The sequence below is a fragment of the Stegodyphus dumicola genome, chromosome 6 (genome assembly GCF_044657685.1).
Source record: "Stegodyphus dumicola isolate Sdum_Otavi_A_Nest chromosome 6, ASM4465768v1".
NCBI lineage: Eukaryota > Metazoa > Arthropoda > Arachnida > Araneae > Eresidae > Stegodyphus > Stegodyphus dumicola.
Genome location: NC_140773.1, coordinates 197,461,869 through 197,487,117, shown reverse-complemented (window position 1 = coordinate 197,487,117; position 25,249 = coordinate 197,461,869). Strand labels below are relative to the sequence as shown.

General features: G+C 30.8%; 1 protein-coding gene across 1 annotated transcript in view; it reads right to left on the bottom strand.

Moving 5' to 3' along the window:
- The window catches only part of LOC118188539 (chromobox protein homolog 3-like), a 35,947-nt gene that overhangs the window by 7,741 nt on the left and 2,957 nt on the right, over positions 1-25,249 (bottom strand). The window contains exons 2-5 of the mRNA XM_035358998.2: positions 24,117-24,327; positions 20,023-20,138; positions 8,043-8,190; positions 3,638-3,732 (exon numbers count right to left, since the gene is read on the bottom strand). Of these exons, the coding sequence (XP_035214889.2) occupies positions 3,638-3,732; positions 8,043-8,190; positions 20,023-20,138; positions 24,117-24,327 (570 nt within the window). The remainder of the gene's footprint in view (positions 1-3,637; positions 3,733-8,042; positions 8,191-20,022; positions 20,139-24,116; positions 24,328-25,249) is intronic.

Below are 25,249 nucleotides of genomic sequence, written 5' to 3'. Positions count from 1 at the left end.
TATTTAATTATTACTCATGATCATCCCCAGTTCAACACGAGGCTAATCCGGTTCTTATAAATCACAACGCAATGCTAAAAGTTAGGTTAGATTTTAGGTAAATTTAATTGTGTGAGGTGTATTCTTAAAAGACACCTTAACACTTGAAAACACAAATATAATTATAATAAGAGTTGTTTTCTCCACTGAAGATTGAGATTAGAATTTGCCCAATCTGGAATAAAATAAGGCTTTTTTTGCAGAAATTCTGCAGCTAAACAAAAGAAAGAAATCTATTTAATGATATTTTTTTACTAAATTGAGGTATTTTATATTTATTTCGCAGCATACATAAGGAAAACATATGTGCATTAAATTTCGTGATATCATCATACTGCTAGAATTAATTTCAGGATTATGCCAGAGAAAATTTCCTGAAATTTGGAAATATTACTTACTAATGATAAATAAATTTAGAGGGAAGAAGCAACATTAAATGATATGAATAACATAAAAAAATAAAGATAATTACTTAAAAATTTAATTAGAATAATCAACGATATTTTAGCGAATATAGTTATATTACATGGTTATCCTAGATGATTGATTTACTATTTTTTTATTTTACTGCAAAATGACAAGGTATTTATTAAAAAGAAAAGAAAAAAAAAAAAAAAGATTTTGCGGTAAAATCCTAGTATACGATACAGCCTTCGTATGATTTTGAAAATTGTCGCCAAGAACAAAATGACCCGTTTACTGCTCATCATCATGTCGCCAAATCCCGCTGTACCATACATGGAGATTATTCTAACCAAAGAATGTCTATGTAAAAAGCGGAGGGAAAATTTGCCAAGGGATTTGGCGACGGAACCTGGCGGCCAGAATTTCTGTCTCCGCGATGTGTACAGAAATTGAGAAACACGTGTTAAGAAGAAACGTTCTTTGGTAAAAAAGAAAAGTACGAAAATCCGTTTTTAAATTATTGCGAAAAATCCAAGAAGAAACGTTTTTTCTTGGATTTTTCGCAATAATTTTAAAAACGGATTTTCGTAGATTTCCCCCCCCTCAAAATAACTAATCCATGAATTAATTTACTTGAGCCAAAAAATATTTTCTTTTCCTTTAGAGTTTAAAGAAATTTTAAACGATATTCATTTTATGAACTCTTGATAACGTGACCTTAGAACTTGACACCGGTTTCGAGCTTTGGCGACAGATATATCGCGCATGCACAGCTGTTTCCCGCTATGATGGAACGGAGCCATGTCTGTTGCAGAGAGGTTTTCCTTCTTTACAATACATATTTTTTGATTCTAACCTTCATGGTACCGTATACTAGGATTAAACACATTTTGTTTTATACAAGAACAGGTACTTTCTTCAGTTCATGCACTGGACATGCGATTCTCGAGGTTACTGGAAACCAAAAGTTACGGGAAACGTGCTTTGCCTTTCTAAAAAGACAATCAAATTGGAGCTGCGAAAATTGGCTCTATGCCAGCTGCCCGAATGACACTCACGTGATACACAATTCGCCAAAAAAGTGATCTCTTCCGACGTCAGCGCAAAATTCGCCTTTTTGGCGGGATCGTTGTATGAAATTCCCCGGCTTTTCCAGATTTTGACTGAAACGCTTAAATTCCCTGACTTTTCCCTGAATTTTTTGGTCAATTTCCGAATTCCCTGACTTTTTCCGGTTTTCCAGGTAGCGTGGCAACCCTGAGACTGTAAATTATTAAAATCTTGATAGAAATTCAAACACGTGTAGTATTGGGGAACAAAAGAATACGGAATTTACCAGAATTTCTACCGCTTTCGCAAGTCTTTGACCAATAGAACGATGTGCACCTGTCTGTACTTACGCACACCAAAGGTTATGTTAATGCAGAGAAAGGAGTGAAAAGTGATTTCTGGGAGTACGATTCACCATCCGACGATCTATATAAGGATGAAAAGTTTTTATGTAGTTTCTGCTTTGAAACAGAGAAAAAATGTGTGTTCGTTTAAAAAAAAGCACTAAAAACAAAAAAATAAGTGCTCAAAGAAAAAGTAAGCACCTATAAGGGCTTTTATTTTTTATCTTCAAATATAAGGACTTATAAACACTTATAAGGACCGCTACGAACCCTGTTTAAACATGATACAACCACTTTTGTGCCAATTAAAGATTATTAACAAGAGTATATTTAAGGAAAAGACCATCAAGTATTAAGAGTTTGGAATATAGGTAAGTGGCGAAAGGTGAGAACAGGGAAAAAATTAGATCAATGAAAACATTTTTTAAAATGATAAAAAGATAATTTCTATTTAAAAAGTTATGTGTACATTACAAAAACTTTTCCAAGCTTACTAAAAACAATTATATATTTTTCCTATGTATTCTTCAAGCTCACCAGCGGCCGAGCGGTAAAGACGCTAAACACTGGTAGTTCGGTCCAAGGTTCGAATCCCACGGACGGGCTGGCTGCATGGGCGTTTTTTTTGGTTTTCCCCATGTGTAAAGTGTATACGAGCCAGTTTTCCTTAGAAAGTCCTCCACAAAAGCATCCCTCCCTTTAAGCAGATAGCCCTTGTGTGCGTTGCCATAATTAAATGATCCCAATCCCTATGTATTCTTCTAGAATTTCGAAAAAAGAATGAGATTTTGTTATTGAATCTTCCGTCAAATTTTATGACAGTATTTTGTTTTAATGTAGTTATTTAGAATAAATAATTGAATTCATAGAAAAGGATATTCCAGTACTTTCTGTTATTGCAAACTATTGTCAAAACACATTTTCAGTTTTGCTCATAGTACTTAATTTTAAATTAATCGTTTGAAACTTTTTAAAAATATTTCATTATTTATTCATTCAAACATCCATATAAATCATGAAAAATTTTGACATAAATTTACTAGTGTGCAAATCTTGGGGTACGTGATTGCAAGGGAAATAAGTGAATAGATAAATAAGTAATTAGAATGGACTTGAAATTTTATGAACTTCTAGTCATCAAATTATGAACATTAGTCTAATATAGTCTTTTTAATGGCATTTCCATTTATAAATTTCAAAGTTTATGAATATCTTTTTTTATTTCTTATAAGTCTAAAATCTAGAATCTAATTAGTAAATTTTGAAAACAAAGGATTAATTTTATGTGATATCTTAATTCATAACTTTTTATCACTTTTCATCTATTTCAGTAATTTGGAAAACTAAATTACTTTGTAAGTTGATAATCAGTTTGATAAAATTCAAAAGTTTAACTTATTTTATTATCTTTTAAATACTTCAATAATTTGATTATTGCAGAATTTATTGTAAGTTTGCAGAGAACATTTTACTTTTTATTCTATTAACCATTCCTTTAAAATCCATGTTAGGAACTGTATTTTTTCAGATTCAGAATACAAAACTTCAAGAAAAAAAACGCAAAAGAGTTAGATAAATCTGAAGACGGATCATTTATAACATATCTGCAATTCTCATATATACTGTAGGCAAGTATAGTAATTTACTGAAGAATTTTTATGAGTAAGAACTGATTTAAATATGAAACAACATAAAATAAATTAAAAGTTTTCTTTCATAAATTAAATACAGAGTTAAATTTAAATCGGATCATACATGCAGTATTATGTATTTATAACAATGAAATAAAAGAAAAGTACCATTTCATTAAAAACATCAGTTCTCCATTTTTATCTGTAGCACCAATTATTCTTTCTGGTTCACGGTCAGGAGGAAACCCTCTGACATATTTTTTCTGAAATCACAAATTAACTGCATTCACTATTCGAATGGGAAAAACATTTTGAGTAAAAGTATGTCATAGCCTTTGAGCACATTAATTAGAATTATACAGAAGTATAATAAAATATCAGGTTTTGATAATGAACAAATTTTATTATTTTTAATTATTCACCACACAAGACAGCTGAAATAATCCATAACATTTTTAAGCTTTCACAGTAATTGCATGTAAGTTTTAAAATACAGATATCTACAATATAATTAAGAGTTAACACAAAACTTAAAAAGAATAGCGTAAGTCAGTGGTCTTCAAACTTCACTTTCACCTTGGGTTCCAGATGATTTCTCTAAGGATTCTGCATGCCAAAATCAAGATCTAAAAGAATTTTTTGATACCATGGGGACAGCAAATCTAAACAACACAATATTTTCTTATTTCTATTGTTTTTGTTACCTAAAATAATGCAAAGTAAATCTGTTTTTATGAGTATCATTCTCTAACCCGACAGATCAATGAATTAATAATGAAGCAACAGACAATGAAAAACAACATTTGTCAGTCTTTTGCATGGGAATTCATGCATTTCTAATACCCACTAAATAAAAAACATAAACATAGATAAATTTAGAGAGCTGACCGACATCATTATTTTAACTTCCAAATATAAAAACATAAATGCAAATCTAGACAGCTAACTGGTATTACAACTATTAACAGTAAGTGCAAACTGCTCAGCACTCGACTTGCTAAACCTTTACTATAATAGAAAAGATCTGAAATACATCTGTATCTTATGTGTAAAGCTGTCATTATATCTGAGATAAGGTTGTAAAAATTTTAACTAGATACATTTCCTACAACTTTGATTACATAACTAAGCTATCATCTTCAACTGGTAACTGGAGTCAGATACCAAGTAAAAGTGGAACTATAAATCTGAGATAAGGTTGTAAAAATTTTAACTAGATACATTTCCTACAACTTTGATTACATAACTAAGCTATCATCTTCAACTGGTAACTGGAGTTAGATACCAAGTAAAAGTGGAACTAAGTCTAGAGTGAGGGTGGTTGTGGTAGATTTTCCTGGCATAAAACCTAAAAGGAAGTATAAAATCTTAGAAGTGGCTAAAATGATATGAAGATGAATATTTATTAATGTCATGATAAAAACATGAAAAAGAACATAACTAAAACTAACTGGAAAAGTAAACTGATGGGTATTATTTTCTGCTGCAACAAGATAGTGCATAAAATTCACAAGATAAAAATATTAAACTAGGTAAAATTTGAAAAAATATAAATATTTAAAATCACTTCAGATTAAACTGTTAAAACCAGTCTCCCTTAAATATTCGAACAAATAAAAATTAACATATGCTGTTATAACTAGTCCCCCTTAAATTATTCGAACAAATAAAAATTCACATCTTTTACAACAGTCAAGACTTACATCAGTACCATTAAAATAATTCACACGAAGACATAATGACACTGTCCCAAAATGTGTCACACCTGTGAGTCACACCCAGGTTTACTCTCAGCTTTTAATAAGTAAGTGTGTATTACTTGAGAATAACCAGTTCTTAGGTGAGTTAATAGGACTTCCTCTTTTCACTTTTGTTTGCCTCCGAAAATTTCACTTTGGCATGTCTCACAGTAATTGCCACTGGTTCAGAACTTTACACTTGATGGCAATTTTAATATTAGTTAAATGAACAAGGTTCAATGGTGAACTACGCTGTGATGTCTGCCAGCTCATTCCCTTTTATTCTAACATATTCAAGAACTCAGCAGTAAAGAATTAGGAAACCACCACTCCGCAAGCTTTGATGTAGTCATTGAGCTTTTCATGCTACATCATTTCGGGTATTAGAAAATGTTCCTAAACCTTTTAAACAAATCACTATAACTCACAAACCTTTTCTAGCATAGTTTTACATACATACAGAAGTAGTAGTAGTAGTGAGTTTTCTGGCACAAAACCTTAAAGGTTATATGCACCGAACACATGTCAGATATTTTCAGTAACAAGTAATAGATAAATAAACAAGATTAAAACAACAAAAAATATAAAATTCCCAGAACTGATAAAACTATGAATGTTGAGAAGATATAATGTATATATCAGATAATGATATCAGATGTGGTAAGGCTAGCCAGACCTCTATGCAAACTGAAGCCTCCCAGTCGCCTTCCCCATAAGCAGGTATTCCCGAAAGCTTATCCCCGAGCTACCAACACTAAGGTCAGATCAGCCGATTGACACTAATGAGAACAACTAAGTGCCTCCCATTTAGCTGAAGTAGTGACCAGAGCAATGTGTTGGGGAAAGTACCTCATCCCTTAATGACAAAAACCCTGCTTTCTAAAAGATCTAAAGATCTAAAATGATCTAAAAATTAAATAAAAGAGAAAATTTAGATTTTTAACTACAATAAATTTTGGAATGCATGCTTAAAAAAAAATGTATTAAAGAATGTTGTTTTTTAAAATCCACATATATTGATATAGAAAATATAATTAAAATTTATAAATGAAGGTATAAAATTAAAACTCTTTAAATCCTAAGTTCATTTTCGCAGCATAATATGGGAGGGAGAGAATTTGATTAATAGTTCAATTTTTTTTATAATTTTCTAAAATCTTTTAAAATTAAAGCAAGTGTGGAGGCCGGATAATTATTTTAAGAATTAACATAAATAAATACTTAACACCCATCACTAATTTTTATAAGTCATAACAATGTTTAGTACTTAATGCTTTTATGAACTCTTGTAAAGTTTATCCTAAGGTTAAGACACAATAACACGCCGAATAAATACTAATTCAGAAGTCAAACAACAAAAATCAGCGTTATATTCACAAAAATATGAATGAACGCTTTTGTGAATATAACGCTGATTTTTGTTGTTTGACTTCTGAATTAGTATTATCCTAAGGTTTTAACAATTATCTTTAGTTAAAGCTACTTTCCTGTCCCTCCAATTTCAGCTTACAATTTCCTACCAGAATGTGTTTTTAGAATCACATTTAATGCAAATGAGTAAGAGCGATATTTAAGTCGAAGTTCCAGTGATTTCATTAGAGAGCCAGAGTTTCTGACTAGTGTGTGTTTGCCTTTTGGCTACACTCTCTCTATGCTATTACTACGCTTGGTCGTATTTCAGGCCCTTGATAGCTTCACCAGCTTAGTTGATATTTAGGGGCCAACTACTTAGAAATCCTGATAACTTCAGCTATATCTTTTTAGTTAAGCATTACTTAAGTTTTACTTCTTATTGAGTTCAAGCCCAAGGTGAAGGCTTTACTGTACACTCTGAGAAGGAGCTGACTGTAAGTTCTTATTTTGGGGAATAAAGGGTAATTAAACCTTCTTGAGTTTTACGTTTGTGAACTAAACAGATTATTTGCTTAATTGTTCACGAGGTTCCTACACATTTAGCTAGTAGCTCAATGACTACATTACAACCTAGAAGGTTGAAACACTGCACTCTTAAGAAAATTATTTAGTGTAAGAAGTTCATAAAAGCATTAAGCATTGTTATGATTTGAAGTGATACTGATGATCCAATTATTAATAAAATTGTAACGATCATATTCCTACCATTTTCTTCTTCCCCCACTTTTTTTTTAACTGAAAGTTTCTATTGGATATCCCCTTTAAAAAAAAAGAAAGAAAAAAAGAAAACCTTCTTTCCAATGTTTTGAATTAAATATTTACTGTTTTTTCAAGATTCATAACATTTGAGGATTCAGGTGTTTTATTCCATTAATAAATTACTAACTTTACTCAATGAAACTTGTCTTCAAACTGTTCTGTAAAAATATATTGAAATGACGATTTTTCTGTCCATTTTTCGCATAAATATTATATATAAGGTTAATATATTTTCAATGTTTTTTTAATACTTAATTTTTCTCAAGATGGCAGAAATTAAACAAAAAAGAGGGAGGACACTTTTACAGACTTCCAGATTCAACAAAATTTGAAGACCACTGGCATACACAAATCCTAATATAGTGTTTAACCCTCTGAGTGGCATGACTACCTTTACCCAATCACGAGATTTTTTTGTCTTCTGGTATGTATTAGTTTATAATTTAAAATATTTTGCTTTCTCACTTTCTTTAATGATGAAAATATCATGTTAATGAATAGAAATTTATAAAAACAGAGACTAAAATAAGTAATTATAAAAATTTAGCTTTCAAATTTGGTTTCAGTACAGGTCTTCATGAGCAGATACAAAAAGCTGTGCTGTCAGAGGGTTAAGCAAAATTTTACACGCAGCAATTAAAATAAGTAAATGTAATTTATACATTATTTTCCTCTGTTGATGAATCTGAAGTATCTGCATCTGACTCTCTCTCTTTTTCTGAAGATTCATATTTACTTTTCCACTGATTTTCAAATGCTGTGATTTCTGGACAGTTTGATTTTTGCATAACAACTTCAGTGTTGTCTATTCTAAAGAGAAATTCAAAATATTTAAGGACAAAAATATAAACTACTAAATCATTTTCTGCAACTGATACATACTTCAATTAAATAGCATTCAATGAAATATTTTGTTGCTATTTCTATTAAGACAGTGGAGAATAACAGAAATATCCACTGCGTTCCAAACATTGAGGAAAAACATTTCCCCATTAACTTTTTAAATACGGCAAAACATAAAATTTATGCCACCTACAGATAATATGAATTGTTATATTTTCCCTTCTTACTAAGCATATCTAAAGTTTTTGAAGAAAAGGAAAAAAAAAAAAAAAAAAATCTTAATAGAAATAACTACTGAAATCAATTTCTGATTGTCCATCATTATCTTTAGAACGACTACATGCTTGGCAACTTCTCACCACTATGCTATGTATTAAACTGGCAGTTATCTTAGCAAAAATTAGCTTGAAGGTATTGAAGGGATAGATACTGTCATGTCTTCTTCAAAATGAAGGTAAGATCAACTAGTCCCGCAAGTGTTGAATGGCTGAAATCTGGTGATCATAAAATAGTAAGCTATTACTAATTCAGAAGTAAAACAACAAAAATCAGCATTATATTTTCAAAATTTTCACAGGACTTTTTTCAATGGTTTTACCGAACCACCATCCTCAGCTGCAAAACCGCAAATGAACAAGATAGGAGATAATGATTAGATAAGATAAGAAAGCCTGGACAAGAATAAGCAAGTGGCGCCATCTGTTGATGAAACCAGAACTAAAACATAATTTCTTTAAAAGCCAAAGGCAAAATGGATTGGAATTAGGATCGTTAACTAGAACAGAAAGATTTTTTTTTTTTTTGAATGTGAAATGCATCTAGAAAATCCAGTTCTCCAATGGAAGATGTTTTTTGAATAATTTTGGCAGCAGAAAAAATGAAAGTGTGATTTTCGGACCAACAATGTTGAGCAACAGAAGACTTCTGTGTTTCCTTTTTTCTAAGGCCCAAATATATGCCTCATGTTCCTTGACATCAAATTTTAAGGCTCTCTTAGTTTGGCCAATGTAAATTAAACCACACTGGCAAGGAATCCTATAAATAACCCAGGAATTCATATCCAGAATGGAGTCCTTGAGTATGGAACTCGGAATTTTATCGATGGGAGAATAAACAACCCGAAAGTTAAATTGCTGCAAAATATGTGCAACATTACAGCTAGTTGATGGAAAGAAGGGAATGACAACAGAATTTTTATAATCTCCTAAAACAAGAGTGTGCCTTTTAGTGTGTTGAGATGAGAATCTTTTAACTGCTTGATTAATAATGTAGGGTGAAAAGCCCCTGTCAATAGCTATTGCTTTTAAATAATTTAGTTCTTCATCAAGGGCTAGTTTGGAGGAAAAAAAATTGAAGAGCACGGAAAACATAGGAATAAAATGAAGCTAACTTTTGTTTAGTCGGATGACATGATTTAAAGTGTGGTGGAAGACAAACCGATGAAGGTTTACGGTAAACCATACTACTGAAGTTGAATGTGTTACATGTGACCAGAATGTCGAGAAACGGAAGAGAATTGCAAGTCTCAAGTTCTAAAGTGAACTGAATAGCAGGATCAATAGAATTCATTGTTGAAAGAACTTTATTTAAATCATTTTTATTACCTTCAAACAGGTTAAAAGTATCGTCTACATAGTGGAACCATCTCTGAGTTCTTTCAACAATGAATTCTGTTGATCCTGCTTTCAATTCACTTTTGAACTTGAGACTTGCAATTCTCTTCCATTTCACGACACTCTGGTCACACGTAACACATCCAACTTCAGTACTACGGTTTACCGTAAACCTTCATCTGTTTGCCTTCCACCACACTTTAAATCATGTCATCCGACTAAACAAAAGTTAGCTTCATTTTATTCCTATGTTTTCCGTGCTCTTCAAGTTTGCTCCTCCAAACTAGCCCTTGATGAAGAACTAAATTATTTAAAAGCAATAGCTATTGACAGGGGCTTTTCACCCAACATTATTAATCAAGCATTTAAAAAATTCTCATCTCAACACACTAAAAGGCACACTCTTGTTTTAGGAGATTATAAAAATTCTGTTGTCATTCCCTTCTTTCCATCAACTAGCTGTAATGTTGCACATATTTTGCAGCAATTTAACTTTCGGGTTGTTTATTCTCCCATCAATAAAATTCCGAGTTCCATACTCAAGGACCCCATTCCGGATATGAATTCCTGGGATATTTATAGGATTCCTTGCCAGTGTGGTTTAATTTACATTGGCCAAACTAAGAGAGCCTTAAAATTTCGTGTCAAGGAACATGAGGCATATGTTAGAAAAAAGGAAACACAGAAGTCTTCTGTTGCTCAACATTGTTGGTCTGAAAATCACACTTTCATTTTTTCTGCTGCCAAAATTATTCAAAAAACATCTTCCGTTGGAGAACTGGATTTTCTAGATGCATTTCACATTCAAAAAAATCATTCTGTTCTAGTTAACGATCCTAATTCCAATCCATCTTTGCCTTCGGCTTTTAAAGAAATTATGTTTTAGTTCTGGTTTCATCAACAGATGGCACCACTTGCTTATTCTTGTCCAGGCTTTCTTATCTTAACTAATCATTATCTCCTATCTTGTTCATTTGGGGTTTTGCAGCTGAGGATGGTGGTTCGGTAAAAGCATCAAAACTAGTCCTGTGAAATTTTTGAAAATATAACGCTGATTTTTGTTGTTTGACTTCTGAATTAGTATTTATTCAGCGTGTCATTGTGTCTTAAGTAGGCTATTAGTTCAAAACCTTCATCTCCAAGCAAGTGGAAAATAAAATATTTCTAAGATGTCAGGCATTATTTTTCTACAATCCTAACACAATGAAAAAGATTTCATTCCTGACATTAAGAGTTTTAAGTGCAAACACATACACAGAAATCAGTATGGCTGCTCAAAGATTCCTATATAGTATGACAGTATCAATTTTTTTTTTTTTAACTGAAATTCTGGATTGGTTGCATCTGGTTATCAGTTGCTCTTTTTGAATCATGACACAAAATGAGCCGCTAGTATCAGAAACATGGATCCATTTGTGAACAGAACTAAACTCCATCTCCAAATAATGCTGTTACATATTTCCCATTCCATTTGGCTACAGAACCATGCCTGTGCTCTGATAGTCTGATGTGACTTAGCTTTCCATATCTTGCAGATTAGTGTCTCACCTTAGGTGAGACACTAATCTGCAAGATATGGAAGGCTAAGTTAGCCTAATTATATATCTTTAAAATTATTTAATTATTGTCTACTTGTTGTAATTAAATTATGTTATGTTGTTTTAAAGATTTTTTTTTTTCACCATTAACAACACTGAATGACCAAATGCAATAAATACTATCATAGTTGCTAAGCTTTGTGTGATCAGGTAAGTGGAATGTATAGAGGTAACAAACAAAAACTCATTAAAGTCATTTTCTCACAGTAATAGTAAGTATTCTTCCATTCATCAGCCGAGAAATCACTTTATTTTATGCCAACTTAACTTGAAATTAATCTGTGTAAGTGGCTGTAATACATAGCACTGGCATCTAACAATTTTTTACTTTTGAAACAGTTCCAGAGATAGTGGACATGCTTTATTATATTGTCTATGATAAACCCATTTCTATAAATTTAATAACCTATTATTTTTGAATGAAAAAATTATTTACATGTGATTGAAAACAGTGTGTTTTAAAAATCAAGTTAGAGAATGAAATAAAAAGATGCATTTAAAGCACTTTTCTTTGGTGAAGCATACATAAAGACATACTAATATTACACTGGTATGCAAAATTTAAAGATGAGGTGGTTTTTCGAATGTAACATTATGCAGAAGTGTTCCACATTGATCCAAACCATACCATAAGATCCTCTAGATGTGAAAACATGGGACACAAGGAATTAAAAAGATAAAAATGCCGTTTATTGAACAGGTAGCTCAGCACAACTGGAAAGTTGACAGAAATGTCAATGTGGTAGATTTGGTGCTACGGGCTTATGGCAGAACTAAAACTATGGATCTTCCAGTTGTTAGCTGAATAGCTAGATATGATAGCTACTTATATCATGCATAGAGGGATGCAATTAATTCCTTGGAACTATTAATATATAAGATCACATGAACAATATGTCATACAACAAATTTCCTTAAAGCAACTTACATATAACAAACCAGTACCATATATCAGGTGTGGCCAAACTTCATGAAGACAAAAGAAACATAGTTTCATAAAAGTTTAAGAACAGCAACTGAATTTTCCAAGAGCTGCAAATACATATTGATATTGTTTCAAAAATAATGAGATATGTTGAATAGAAAGAGGCTTATGAGTAAATTAATGAGAATTTTGTATTTTTTACACAATTAGCATGGTTGAATATAAATAAAAAATCTTATTTCTCTTGCTCTGTATTCAGAAAAGTATGTGTCAACAAAATGTAAATTTAAAATTGTTGTAATAAGTACCTGAATATTCTTCTTTCAGGTAGAAAAACCAAACATTTTCTTCTGTTTCCTTCATTGCCCTTTCATTTATAACTGTTCTTTGGTTTTAGAAGAAATAAACTGAACTGAAAGAATATGTATGGGTCTTTGTGATTATAATTGAGTAAATAGTTTTTCATCTGAATGTAAAATAAATCATTATTTAAAAAAATAAATAAATAAAATTATAAAAAAAAATTTCCTTTAACATGTATGCAGTTTTTTAGAAAGAATAAAGTTATGAGAAACTGTTATTCGAGAAAGAATAATTATTTTCAGACACATTATTAATTTCTTTAGGCTTTCGCATAAAAATTAATAAATCTGTTTTCCCATATAATTTACATGAAGACCACCAAACTGATATCAAATCCAACTAAATAATTAATTCATCAGATGCAAACTGGATTATAAGTCCCATTTTGTTTTTTCTAAGGTTTGGACATTTGAACCTTCAGAAAGATTTTAAATTCCTAATTTCAAAACTTAGAGCTTTTTCTGTTGTTCAGATCTTTTGAATCCTAACCTAAGTGCACAGTGTATCTGAAAATAGATAAAGATAAGACAATACAGACAAAGAAAAAACGAAAGCGTTTCGACACATTCCTTTTTATAATATAAAGGTTCATCTTATTTGCTTTGCACGTGACGCTGTCATTTCATCTGTTACTTATTTAAAACTTCCACATTGTTCTATGTCTTAAAATTAGAAATTAAAGTTAATGACCTAAAACTGCAATAGTTATATTACAGTACAAGTGAAAAAATTGACAGTTTCAATCATGCGTGTGTCGGATTTGCGCAATGCTTATGGGATCCTGGGGTCGCGACTGAAAAATGTTTAAGAAGCCCTGGTCTGCGTGATAGTTTCTTAGTTCTCACCATACTGGTATACAGATCGACTCTATTTTAACTGTTATCTAGCTAGACTCATAAAGGCAGTCAAATGACTTAGCATCTCATCTAAAATTTTAAAGTAAAATAACTTCAAAAGAAAGTTTTAAAATAAATCTATTTTTTCCCACTTATTTTTATTCATCCAAAGGGGCAACTTGCCCAGAATTTCTATTAATTTCATTTTAACATTTTGTATCATCCATTATAAAACAGTGTTTTATTTTTCAAATTGTTGCTACCAAATATTGGAGCCCTGCATTATATTTAAACAAATTAAATAATGAAGAATGTTATGACCTCCACTGCCGCCAGGAGATGGCGCTGGATATTCTTTCTAGTTTTTCTGTATTATAGTATATGTATAGTGAGTAGGAATAAAATGTCTTGTCCTGAATGGCACATCTGATTTTTTAACGAGTCCAATTTTCGTCCCTTCTTCACAAAAGAGGTGAACATTTTTTGGTGTCAGAAAGTGGAGTTAGGTGAGAATGTCGTGGTAATAATGTGTATCATAAATTTTGTGTCTTATTCATCCAAAGGGGCAACTTGCCCAGAATTTCTATTAATTTCATTTTAACATTTTGTATCATCCATTATAAAACAGTGTTTTATTTTTCAAATTGTTGCTACCAAATATTGGAGCCCTGCATTATATTTAAACAAATTAAATAATGAAGAATGTTATGACCTCCACTGCCGCCAGGAGATGGCGCTGGATATTCTTTCTAGTTTTTCTGTATTATAGTATATGTATAGTGAGTAGGAATAAAATGTCTTGTCCTGAATGGCACATCTGATTTTTTAACGAGTCCAATTTTCGTCCCTTCTTCACAAAAGAGGTGAACATTTTTTGGTGTCAGAAAGTGGAGTTAGGTGAGAATGTCGTGGTAATAATGTGTATCATAAATTTTGTGTGAAAAAAAATAGTGTGGCAATATGGGAATACATGCTGCGCAGAAATTGAAAGTGAAGATGATGGTTCCATTGTGTAGATTATGGTGAGTAATTATTTCGGTTTGTTGAAATAATGTGTTAAATTCTGTTTATTAGTGTTGTGTATTGAGGTGTTTCTACTTGATAATTTGAGTTGATAGTGTCTGTGTTGAGTTTGATGTGTTCGTTTTTGTGCTCATTGTGTTCTAATTGTCAATTCAAGGTTGTTGTATTTTTGTTTGAATTAAGATTAAGTCATTAAAAAAAGATGATTTGATGCTCGTGGCAGAGTAGTTGGGATTAGTAGTTCCGAGCGGGGCGAAAATTGTTACTTTGAAAACTTTAATAGAAAGTTGAGAAGTTTATGCAAATGATGCTGAATTTGTGCAAAATGTTATTGATAATATTCTAGAGGAAAAGAAACTGCAAATTGAGAAACAAAAATCGGAAAACGAAATTAGATTAGAGAAAATAAACTTTCTCAGTTAGAGGTGGAATTAGCTTTAGCTAACAGTAGGAAAGACTTGCTACAAAATACAAATGTTGAGACGGACATCTCAAACTGAAATATGGAAAATTTAATTAAAAATGTAAAAACATGAACGATTTCTGTACCTGCTAAAGCAGAATCCTTTAATCTCTTTTTCCAATCAATTGAAAGTGCTTTAATGGTATATGTGAAGGAAGAAGATATTAATAATTATGATTAACTAAAGTCCATAATTTTAAAGGAATTTCAGCCAACCCCTCAAGAGTGCTTAAATCATTCTTGTTCTACACAAAAATTGTCATGTGAAAACTTTTAAAATTTGCATCAAGGTTAAGTGCAAATTTTGAATATTACTGTCAGTTGAGAAATGTAAAAGATTTTAAATCGTTATGTGATCTTATGGTTTCAGATAAAATATTCAGTGAACTTGATCGTGTATTAAAGTCCCATATAGCAGTTAAACAGGGAGAGACATGGTTTGAACTCCAAACTTCAAAAGATCAAGCTTCAAAACTGAAAATTTACATGGTCAAACTCCAATGGAATTTCACATTACACTGCATGAAATTTCTAGTGATCAGTAGTGGATTGTAGCATAACTCTCCATTAGATTACTAAGCTTTTGTGAAAGTTATGTCAGATATATATGATGAAGATTAGGAAGACCAAAAATATCAACAGATTAAACAAGTGTGATGCTGCACTAAGCAGCAGAAGAAATGGTTGAAAAATTTTAGAAGTACCAGATGGCAAAAGGCGAAGTGGCAGCTCTAATTTAGTGCAGTATTTGTGTCAAGCTAGAAGAAGTTTTGCCAAGCAACACAAAAGAAATATCACAAGCTAAAGCGATTTCACCACCATAAGTATGCTGTATTTATCTAGAAAACTAGCAGAAGTTTGAATCCATTTGATCACTTACTGTTTGATGCAACATTATTACTGAAATGAAGAATTGATAGCAATGTAGGATTTCAAGTTAATAACCAGTTATAATGATTTGAACCTTTACCTTATCTTCTTCTTTCTATAGCCCTCACTAGAGTGCAAATTAGTTGTTGAGTATTTAAGCCGAGAGTTTGAATTTTTTAAAGCTTCTGGCAGTCTTGCCTTGCAGTAATGTACTATCATCAGATCTGCTAACTTTTTACTTCATCTTGATAGCTAACATTTAAAGATGTGCTATTAATTACTTGAGCAAGCTTAAATAGTCTATTTAGTGTGTAGACTTAGACTACATTATCTAAATTAACTTTAACTTAATTTTAGGTTATTTTAAATATCTTCAAATAGAAGAGGTTCATTTGTAGCATAAATGGAGATTTCTGTTAATTTAAAAAATTAAATATAAAGGTTACTTTAACCTTTCTAAAACCCTGTTAGCTGAATTCAGGCTGGAGCAATAACTCTCTTATGAGTATAGTAAGGTCTGAAGAACAATCAATTAAATTTCTACCCTACAATAGTAGTACCCTACAATAAAGGTGAAACATTTATGTCTTGAATAATGGCAACTAACAAAATGCGAATTAAAATCTTTGACTACAACTGAAACCGTTGTCACTTCAGTGGAGATGTCTATTCTCCCCATGATCCCAAAAATTTCAAGATGCTCAATCACTACTGGTCAAAGATTATCAAGATATCTGCCTATGATTACCAAGGCTTTATTACAAAAGACAGAGTTTCAAGTGAAAGAAGTGTTAACTGCAGCATACTACTATGACCGATTGTAAAAACCGTGATGAAATTGCACAAAAATGACTTGACTTGCTTAGAGTTGGATAATTAATTTTGAAAGACACGCATAAGTCGTGACAAGTGTCCTAACCAAATATGAGAAACAAGGTTTACCTCACTTTCTTTCCCAAACTGAAAGAGCTCCTGCTCAGAAACCATTTTCCTCTTTGAAAGAGTAGTTAACCAAGCACCCAAGCCATTCAAGTACTGAATATGTAGTATCCCACAAACAACGCATATCTTCCAAGACATTGGATCACGACTGTGAAGCAAAAGGATTGTACAGAAGAAATGTAAGCAGAAACTGTCTGAAATAAAATTAAACTAAAAAATTATTAGACAGCATTACTTTTTAAGTACTTTTGTGTGTGTATATTTACTTTGTGTTACTCTAATGGCCAGAATCAGCTCTAAAAAGACATGGCCATGATAGCAATTAGCAGAACAGGAATTATTTACAATTTTCTTTATTACTCTGGCAATACACATGTGGTTGACAGTTTGAAATCAATGATCATATACATAATTTGAATGAAATGATTATATACACAATATAATTTGAATGAAATTATTATATATACATAATATAATCTGATAAATCAAGTTTGTCATAAATATAGAAAAGTGTCAATGTATGATTTATATTTTAAAATTCAATTATATTTTGAAAATTAAACTCTTGTTTGATGCAAGCAAATCACATTTAAGAGGCCAAAGGGCGACAAAATGCTTGAGAGCTGCAGTTTAGCCATGCCTGCTACATATCAAGATTATGCGTGCTTATAAATAAATATATCAAATTGTGCCAGATTAATATCTTAATATAATAATTGATAATTTTAACACAATTTTATAAGTAATGAATAATTATTCAAATTTCAGGTACTTTGTGCCTCATGGTTTTTTGCTTGTGGATCATATCAATAGTCTACAGCAGATACATTCTGTCTGCCAGTCAATCAGCCTACTGCTAGCACAGCAGTTGCTCATGCTATGTGGAAGGACGGTCCTTTTGAATTCTTGCAGTTTATTCTGCAAGTTTATTCTTATAGTTTATTCTTCAATACAAAGTTCAAATTTTGTAATACTATTGCAAATTTTTTTCACAATTACTTTAAGCACTACTGGTTGTGAGAAGAGTTTTCTTCGTAGAAATCATTTTAGAATAATAAGTGTTTATTTTCCACTTAAAAAGTATTTAAAAACTATAAATGTTTATGCATTCAAGAAATTTTTCTACAGAAATTTTTCATTACACAAATTGGAGCATCAAGTAAATTTACATGATGATATCAAGGGTTTGGGGTAGAGGAACAAGCAAAAATAATAATATAATGTTAAAATGTTGGAATGAAAATTGTCCTTCAAGAATTAACATAGAGTTTAAATTTATTTCATTATATAGTCATTTGTTTGTATAGCAAAAGGGGCATAAATTCATGGACCAAAAGCTCTAGCTATGCCATTGATCTGTCCACAGCTAAACAATGGGAGAAAAATAGCCCTAGAATAGAATTCTGATTGCTGCATACTTACTATGTTACTTGTGTGTACTATGATTGGTATAAAGCTCCTTGAAGCCTTGTCCCCTCTCAATACAGTCAAATGAACCCGACTACTTGCAGACCGATAAGCATGGAATGACTTTCTTGGTAAAGTTGGATGCAGAAAATGATTCTAGTTTTTTTTTTTTTTTATTTTTTTTTGAGTCAATATTTGTTTATGCTGAAGTAGGTAAGGTCTAGCCATCAAAGAATAAGCATTTTAGTTTGCCAAATAAATACTTTTTGGCAGCATCGTGAGTAGATATATAACTAATTTGGTGACACACAGCTTTACCTCGTGAATACTTTTTCTATGACAATTTAGTGGAGATGCAGATAATCAGAAAGTGCCAAAATACATATGTAGAATTAGCTTTCCTAAGTTAAAATCCCTTTGAAAATTATATAATCTTTAAAGTAATATTTTGTGACAAGCATATATTTCATATATTTTATCTTGAACAAAAACAATTTTAAACTGAAATTGAAACAAAAAGTGTTTAAACAGATACTGTTTGAATTATGGTAGAAGAAAACAAACTAGGTAAAAAGAAAAGAATTTGAATTTTGAAAAAAATGTGTAAACAAAGAATTGAGTACATATATAACTCCATTTATAACTCCATATCCACTACACTTCCAGGATATAACAAAAATATAACAGCGAAAATAAAGAATTAAGTGTAAAGAAATTTTATAGTTTATAGATTTGTTATATGATGTGATGTAACTGTATAAGATGTGGAGTTCGATTTTGTTACATATTTTGTAACATTCTGCGGGAATAATATATTTCAGGGCAAAAATTGGCGATTTTTTTTGGTGCCATTCTTGTTTACATGCAAAGTCCTCCGAAGTAAAATAGTATCCTAAACATAATGCAATAAAACATAATTCAAACAAAAAAATTATAATCTCAATAAACTGCACTTTAAAACAAAATAAAACAAGGAAATATATATTATCTAATCTATACAGTATGAAAGGAAATATCGACTTAATCTTGTTTAGAAATTTCTGTGTCTTCAGTGTGTCATATGTAGAATTCCTTAACAGCATCCAAAAACTGTTTAAAATTATCTGAACTAGAATCTGTATACTGCTGCCACCACATAAATTCACAAAAGTAAAAATCAAAAATACCTCCCCTACAGCCAGACGTTGGTGGCATTTCTTTCAAAAATCCCTTTTTATTAGACCCCACATACCTTCCATAGTGCTGATATGAGCTCCGAATTCCAAATCCTTAAATCTCACTGCATAATTTACCGAGAGGTGAATGAAGCCATTTAAATCTTCACTTACACACCAGTCAATCAAAGTTTTCTTTGCCATTCAATCCGAAGCGTACAGAAACTTCAGGATCATACTACCAGGAGGCATTTTATTGTGTAAAGTATAAAATAAGCAACGTACTTCCTAATCAACATCCAATGCTTAAATAAGCACGCATTACAACCAGTCATGTCATAATAGGGTTTCCAAAATATTTAACGTAAAAATGCTCAACTTACCATAAATGAAACACAACTTGGTGATAATCCAAGGGGTACCCTAAAATACAGACTGCCCCATTCTGTTACGGGAGAAAATGTTTGACTTCCTGTTATTTTATACAAAGTAAACAAAAGTATACAAAGGGTAATCAAATTTTCATTTATAAATGCTTTTTATCATTAATACAACTAACTTTTCAATGATATGAATAATAAACTTCAAAATAAGTTATTACTCACTCTGCACATTTTTTCCATTTGAGAAAACGGTCTCTTTTGCTGCTGATATCATGTACATCTTCTTCAATATGATATTCTGGTACTTTAAACTTTTTCCCCTGCCTTGATGCATGAACCTAAAAGTATGAACAAATTTTGAAACAAAGTAAAAGAATTAAATATTTATTTTAAATAATTACCTTAATTATTTAAAGTAAATAACAAGACAAAAATAAGTAAATATGCATAACTGAAGCCATTTTGATAACTATTGTCATCTATTAGAATGTCATTAAAAGTTTTGCAGTTATATTTAATATGCTACTTTATATGATTTAAGTTTAAGGATATAATTTGAATGGAAACACTTTACACTCATCTTTCATTAACACAATAGCTAGTATTTTTTTAAAAGAAACCCAGGGTTAGTTTTGAAGGAACATATCATCAGGATGAATCATTATTTTTAGAAATAAAATACCAGAATTATTCACTCAAAACATATCCATTATATGAAATTACAATTTAATAGTCTATAATGAATTTAATATATAAAAGATAAATTATAAAATTTTTAAAACAAATGTTATATAGAAAAATATTTTGCCATACAGTATGTATGCCATAAATTTATATAAATATACACTGTAAGGAATTAAAAGTATTTCTTTCGTAACATTGTGGATTTTGTACAGATGTAAATAACTTTAGTGAAACTGTAGTATTTTTGCATATTGTAACATGAAATGCTTATAAGAGATGATGCTCTGCCAAGAAAAACAAAATTGCAGGGGGCAAATCCATTTAGCATTGGGTATATGGCTATCTCGCTAAATTGGCAAGATATTGCCAAGCTGGCAATGGTTTTGGCAATATTTTGGTCCAGTTCCTGTATAACTACAATTAGTATTAAATGTAATTGATCTCTATATGTAACTCTATATGTAGGAATTAAAAGTATTTCTTTCGTAACATTGTGGATTTTGTACAGATGTAAATAACTTTAGTGAAACTGTAGTATTTTTGCATATTGTAACATGAAATGCTTATAAGAGATGATGCTCTGCCAAGAAAAACAAAATTGCAGGGGGCAAATCCATTTAGCATTGGGTATATGGCTATCTCGCTAAATTTGGCAAGATATTGCCAAGCTGGCGATGGTTTTGGCAATATTTTGGTCCAGTTCCTGTATAACTACAATTAGTATTAAATGTAATTGATCTCTATATGTAACTATGAACATATATACTATGCTTTCCTGTAATTTCAAAAAATAGAAGATACTAGAAATTTCCCAGCAGCCGGGAGAAAACTTCATATAACTCAGAGAAAGCATCAGTTCTCAGTTGTTTAGTTTAGTGTGAATTTGGAGTATTGAGATATCTCCACGTGAGCTTTGCTCTTCAGATGCATTTTGCATTGCATTGTGTTTAACGTTCTTAGTAGTTTGAAGTGTAACTACTGATTGTACTCTACGATTGTACTGATTGTACAAGTATTTTTGAGGAAAGTTTCAGAACTGTAAAGTGTTTCTTTTGGTAAAATAAATTTTATCCAGTTATCATTGTTTCTATCAGCATTCAATCTATTATGAAGCTATACACACACAACATGTTCTTGGAGTATTGTAATTAACACATCCAGTTTCTGGCTTGTCAAGAAGTTTTCTCTTTTGGAATGTCCTAAATTCAATTTCTGGCCAAACCGAGATTAATTTTTCAAGGTTCCCATTCACAAAGAAACCTAGACTCTACCCCAACACCCAAATTCAAACAAAATGGACAAAAACTTATCACTGCTTTGGATTTCGTGATTATGTCTTGTCTCCTTTTAAATGGATGGACATTAGAAATCAAAGGCATTTCTCTCAAATTTCCTAGTGATGCACATTTAGCACATTCAGTTAGCAACTAGGTCTCAGATTTCCTTCCCAATAAAGTCCTAATCCTTCTGAAAAATCTTTCAAGATTCCTGATCATAAACTTAACAATTATACAACTTAAATATTTTACAATGAGTTATAACTTTTCATACGCAAATGATTTATTTTTTTGGCAAGTTATTTGCACCTATGATACATACAAAAATTATCAGTAATGCAAAAACAACAAAGTATTATAATAAGTACTCTAATAACCATTGATTTCATGCATAAACACATTTGCTATCTTCAAATGCAATTGGCGTTAAGCAAAGGTTTACTTTTCCATTTTAGTTGATTTTATTGTTACGTGCTTAACTTTTGGAAGCCAGTGCATAACCTAATGCTCGTAAAAGGTAAAAGACAAATCCTTTGTCCTAATATATTTCCGCACAATATTTATTAAAAATTTCGATTTTTCAACATGAATGCATATTTGCTATGTTTTCTGCAAAGCAGTATTTACATATTCTACTTTTACAAATCTTTGAAAACTTACTTTTACAAACGGTACTTTTCTTTTAAACCTATACCATTTATTTTCAGCATCATATTGCTGCAATTTAACTTATTTCTCCCTTTCCCCTTCAAAGTTTTTGTCTTGATATTAGTTGAATTGGAATAATCATAAACAGCAGTACAGAAAATTTTTCTAATTTCAAAACAAAATCTTCTAAAACCCCATTGTATGAGTAAGAATGTTTTTTCACAATTTTGTTGCGTACATTGATTTTAGCATTAGAATGAGACAACAAAGGACATATAACCTCTGTAGCAGTTAAACTGAAACATCAATTTTCATTTTCTTATGTATGTATGCATATTTTTAAATATATATATTTATGTTTGTAATATTGTTTGCAATTTTAGTTGGTGCCAAGGCTAAATAAATTTTTTCAGTTGTTCAGAAAGAGAACAACAAAAACAGAAGAACCAAAGCATTCAAATAAAATGTATTATTACTGAAGTTCTCTTTTTGAAGTTTCTGTTTCTTAAGTAAGAAAGTATGCAATTACCATCAGCAGCAGCTACACCTTCTCTTACATAATTATTTCTACCAACCATAATGTGGTGATTCATCTGAAACAAGCTTTAGCTAATAAAACTCAATAAATGTTAACTCTTGACACTATAAGGAAATGAATGATACAACAGCAATGAAAGGAATGTGCAATCTAAAAACCGTTTGCTTTTGGATACATTTTTCTTTCAGGCATGACCGAAGGCTGCATAGCCATTTCAGTTTTGAATCACATTTTAATTTCATGAGGTTTCTATTCAGACACAATCCTTTTCTGTGTTTCAATATCTCTTTTCTTGAAGAAACAAAATAGTCACTTTTTCATCTCTTGGTACATCCTAAGTTGTAGAATCCATTGCAGTATAAAGGGGGGGGAAGAAAAATAAAGAAAGAAACCGATTTAATTAAAAGCATGGTTGTATGAAAAATTAAAATTAAAGACATTTATCACTAAGAAGGAAGCTAAGTCAAATTTGCTACATCTGGTATCAAGGAAATATAGCAAAATAAAAAAGCAGCAAGTACAGAAAGTAAGCATAATAAGCTAAGTAAGTACACCAAATACAATAAGCTTTAACAAAATTTTTTTTTTTTTTTTTTTTTTTTTTTATATCACCACCCTTTCCTTGACTGGAAGGGTGCAACTTACTAAAATGGAAGAGGGGAATCATAAGGAAAAAAATAAAAAATCTGAAAGGGTTCTGATTTTAATATTCATCTAAAAGTGTTCTTTTAAAGTTTAATATGGGTTATCAGCAGAGATTATCAAGAGAGATCAGTCAATAGTGAAACATTTTTTAGTATAATAGATGAATATGCATTTATACTAACATTGTGGCATTACATATCTTCTGCATACCTAAAAAATATGTAATGTAATTCTATAAAAATATTTAATGTTTTTAATTAGATATATCATGAATTAAATGTATTTTTTATTTAAATCAATCAGATTAAAAAGTAAAATAATATTTTTAAAAGCTACATCTACTGCTCTTAATAATTTAGTTTATTAATTTATAACACACAGATTAAATGTGAAAAACTAATATCTTACATTTTTACTGAACTCCAGCAGACTCAAATGAAAAGTGAAACAATGCAAAATTGTAGTTTCAGATTAATGGCTAAAAATAATAATTTGTCATGGAAAAAATTTTTCAGATTACATACTTTTTTAGCTTCTGATGGATAACTGTGAAGTCCTTTAAAAATGCTGGGAACAGCATCTTCTCTAAGCAATACCCTTTTACAAGCATAAGTTCGATTGAAGTCATTCTCTTTGAAATGCTCAGAACACACATAGCTATTCTTTGTAGGAATCCAGTCTTTTCTCCGTATGGCTCGTATCCAAGATGCTTTTAAAACTGGATCTTTAGGAATTCTACAGTGATGAAACAACTATACTGATAGCAGAGAGGATAACATTACTTGTTTGGAAAGTAACAATGTTGTTACGTTCAAGTAACAACATTGCACATTCCATAAGACATTTCACTTGACATCATCATAAAAATTAAATTATAATAATGAGAATTATTCTTAATTTTTAAAAACAAAAATTACACAAAACTGAAATATCTTACATCTGCTTTAATACTAATTAAAGAAAACATTTGATTTCAACACTAATGAGATATATGAATATATTCTTATGCAGGAAAGTATTTTGAATTACACAGTGAACCTACATTATATTATACTCTGAAAACCTTCACAATGCTTCTAAAACTTTCAGTTTTTCTTACTGCATGTAATTACAGTATGTATCAAACCCTAATACATGAAATTTCCGAAGTCAAATATTGATTTTACATAAATAGGGCAATTAAATTAACTGTATTCTGACCCAAACTAATAATTAATCAGATTTTTCTACAATAAGTTTCCTGAAATCAATAAACTTAATATTATCTGTATTCAGATTGTCTACCAGGTCAAGTGAATATGACCATTTAATACTGCAAGTTTGATCAAAGATCCCCAAAACCCCAAAGACGGACTGGCTGTATGTGTTTTCATTGCTTTCCCTGTGTGTAATATGAATATAAATATTTTCTTTTAGAAAGGCATCAACAAAATCATCCCTTTCCTTAGTCCTTGTCAGCTTTGCCTCAATCACTTGATCAACTGTATTCAGAAAATTACAGTGCACATTTGGGGAGTCAGATAAAACATTAAATCTAAAAGTGATATGTGGAAATTTAGCTTAAAGTAATGAAACATTTTGTTGTAATCTCATCACTCTGATAAAATCTTTAAAAGTGTGTAACACTAATTCGCAAAAATGAAAAAGACTTAAGAAA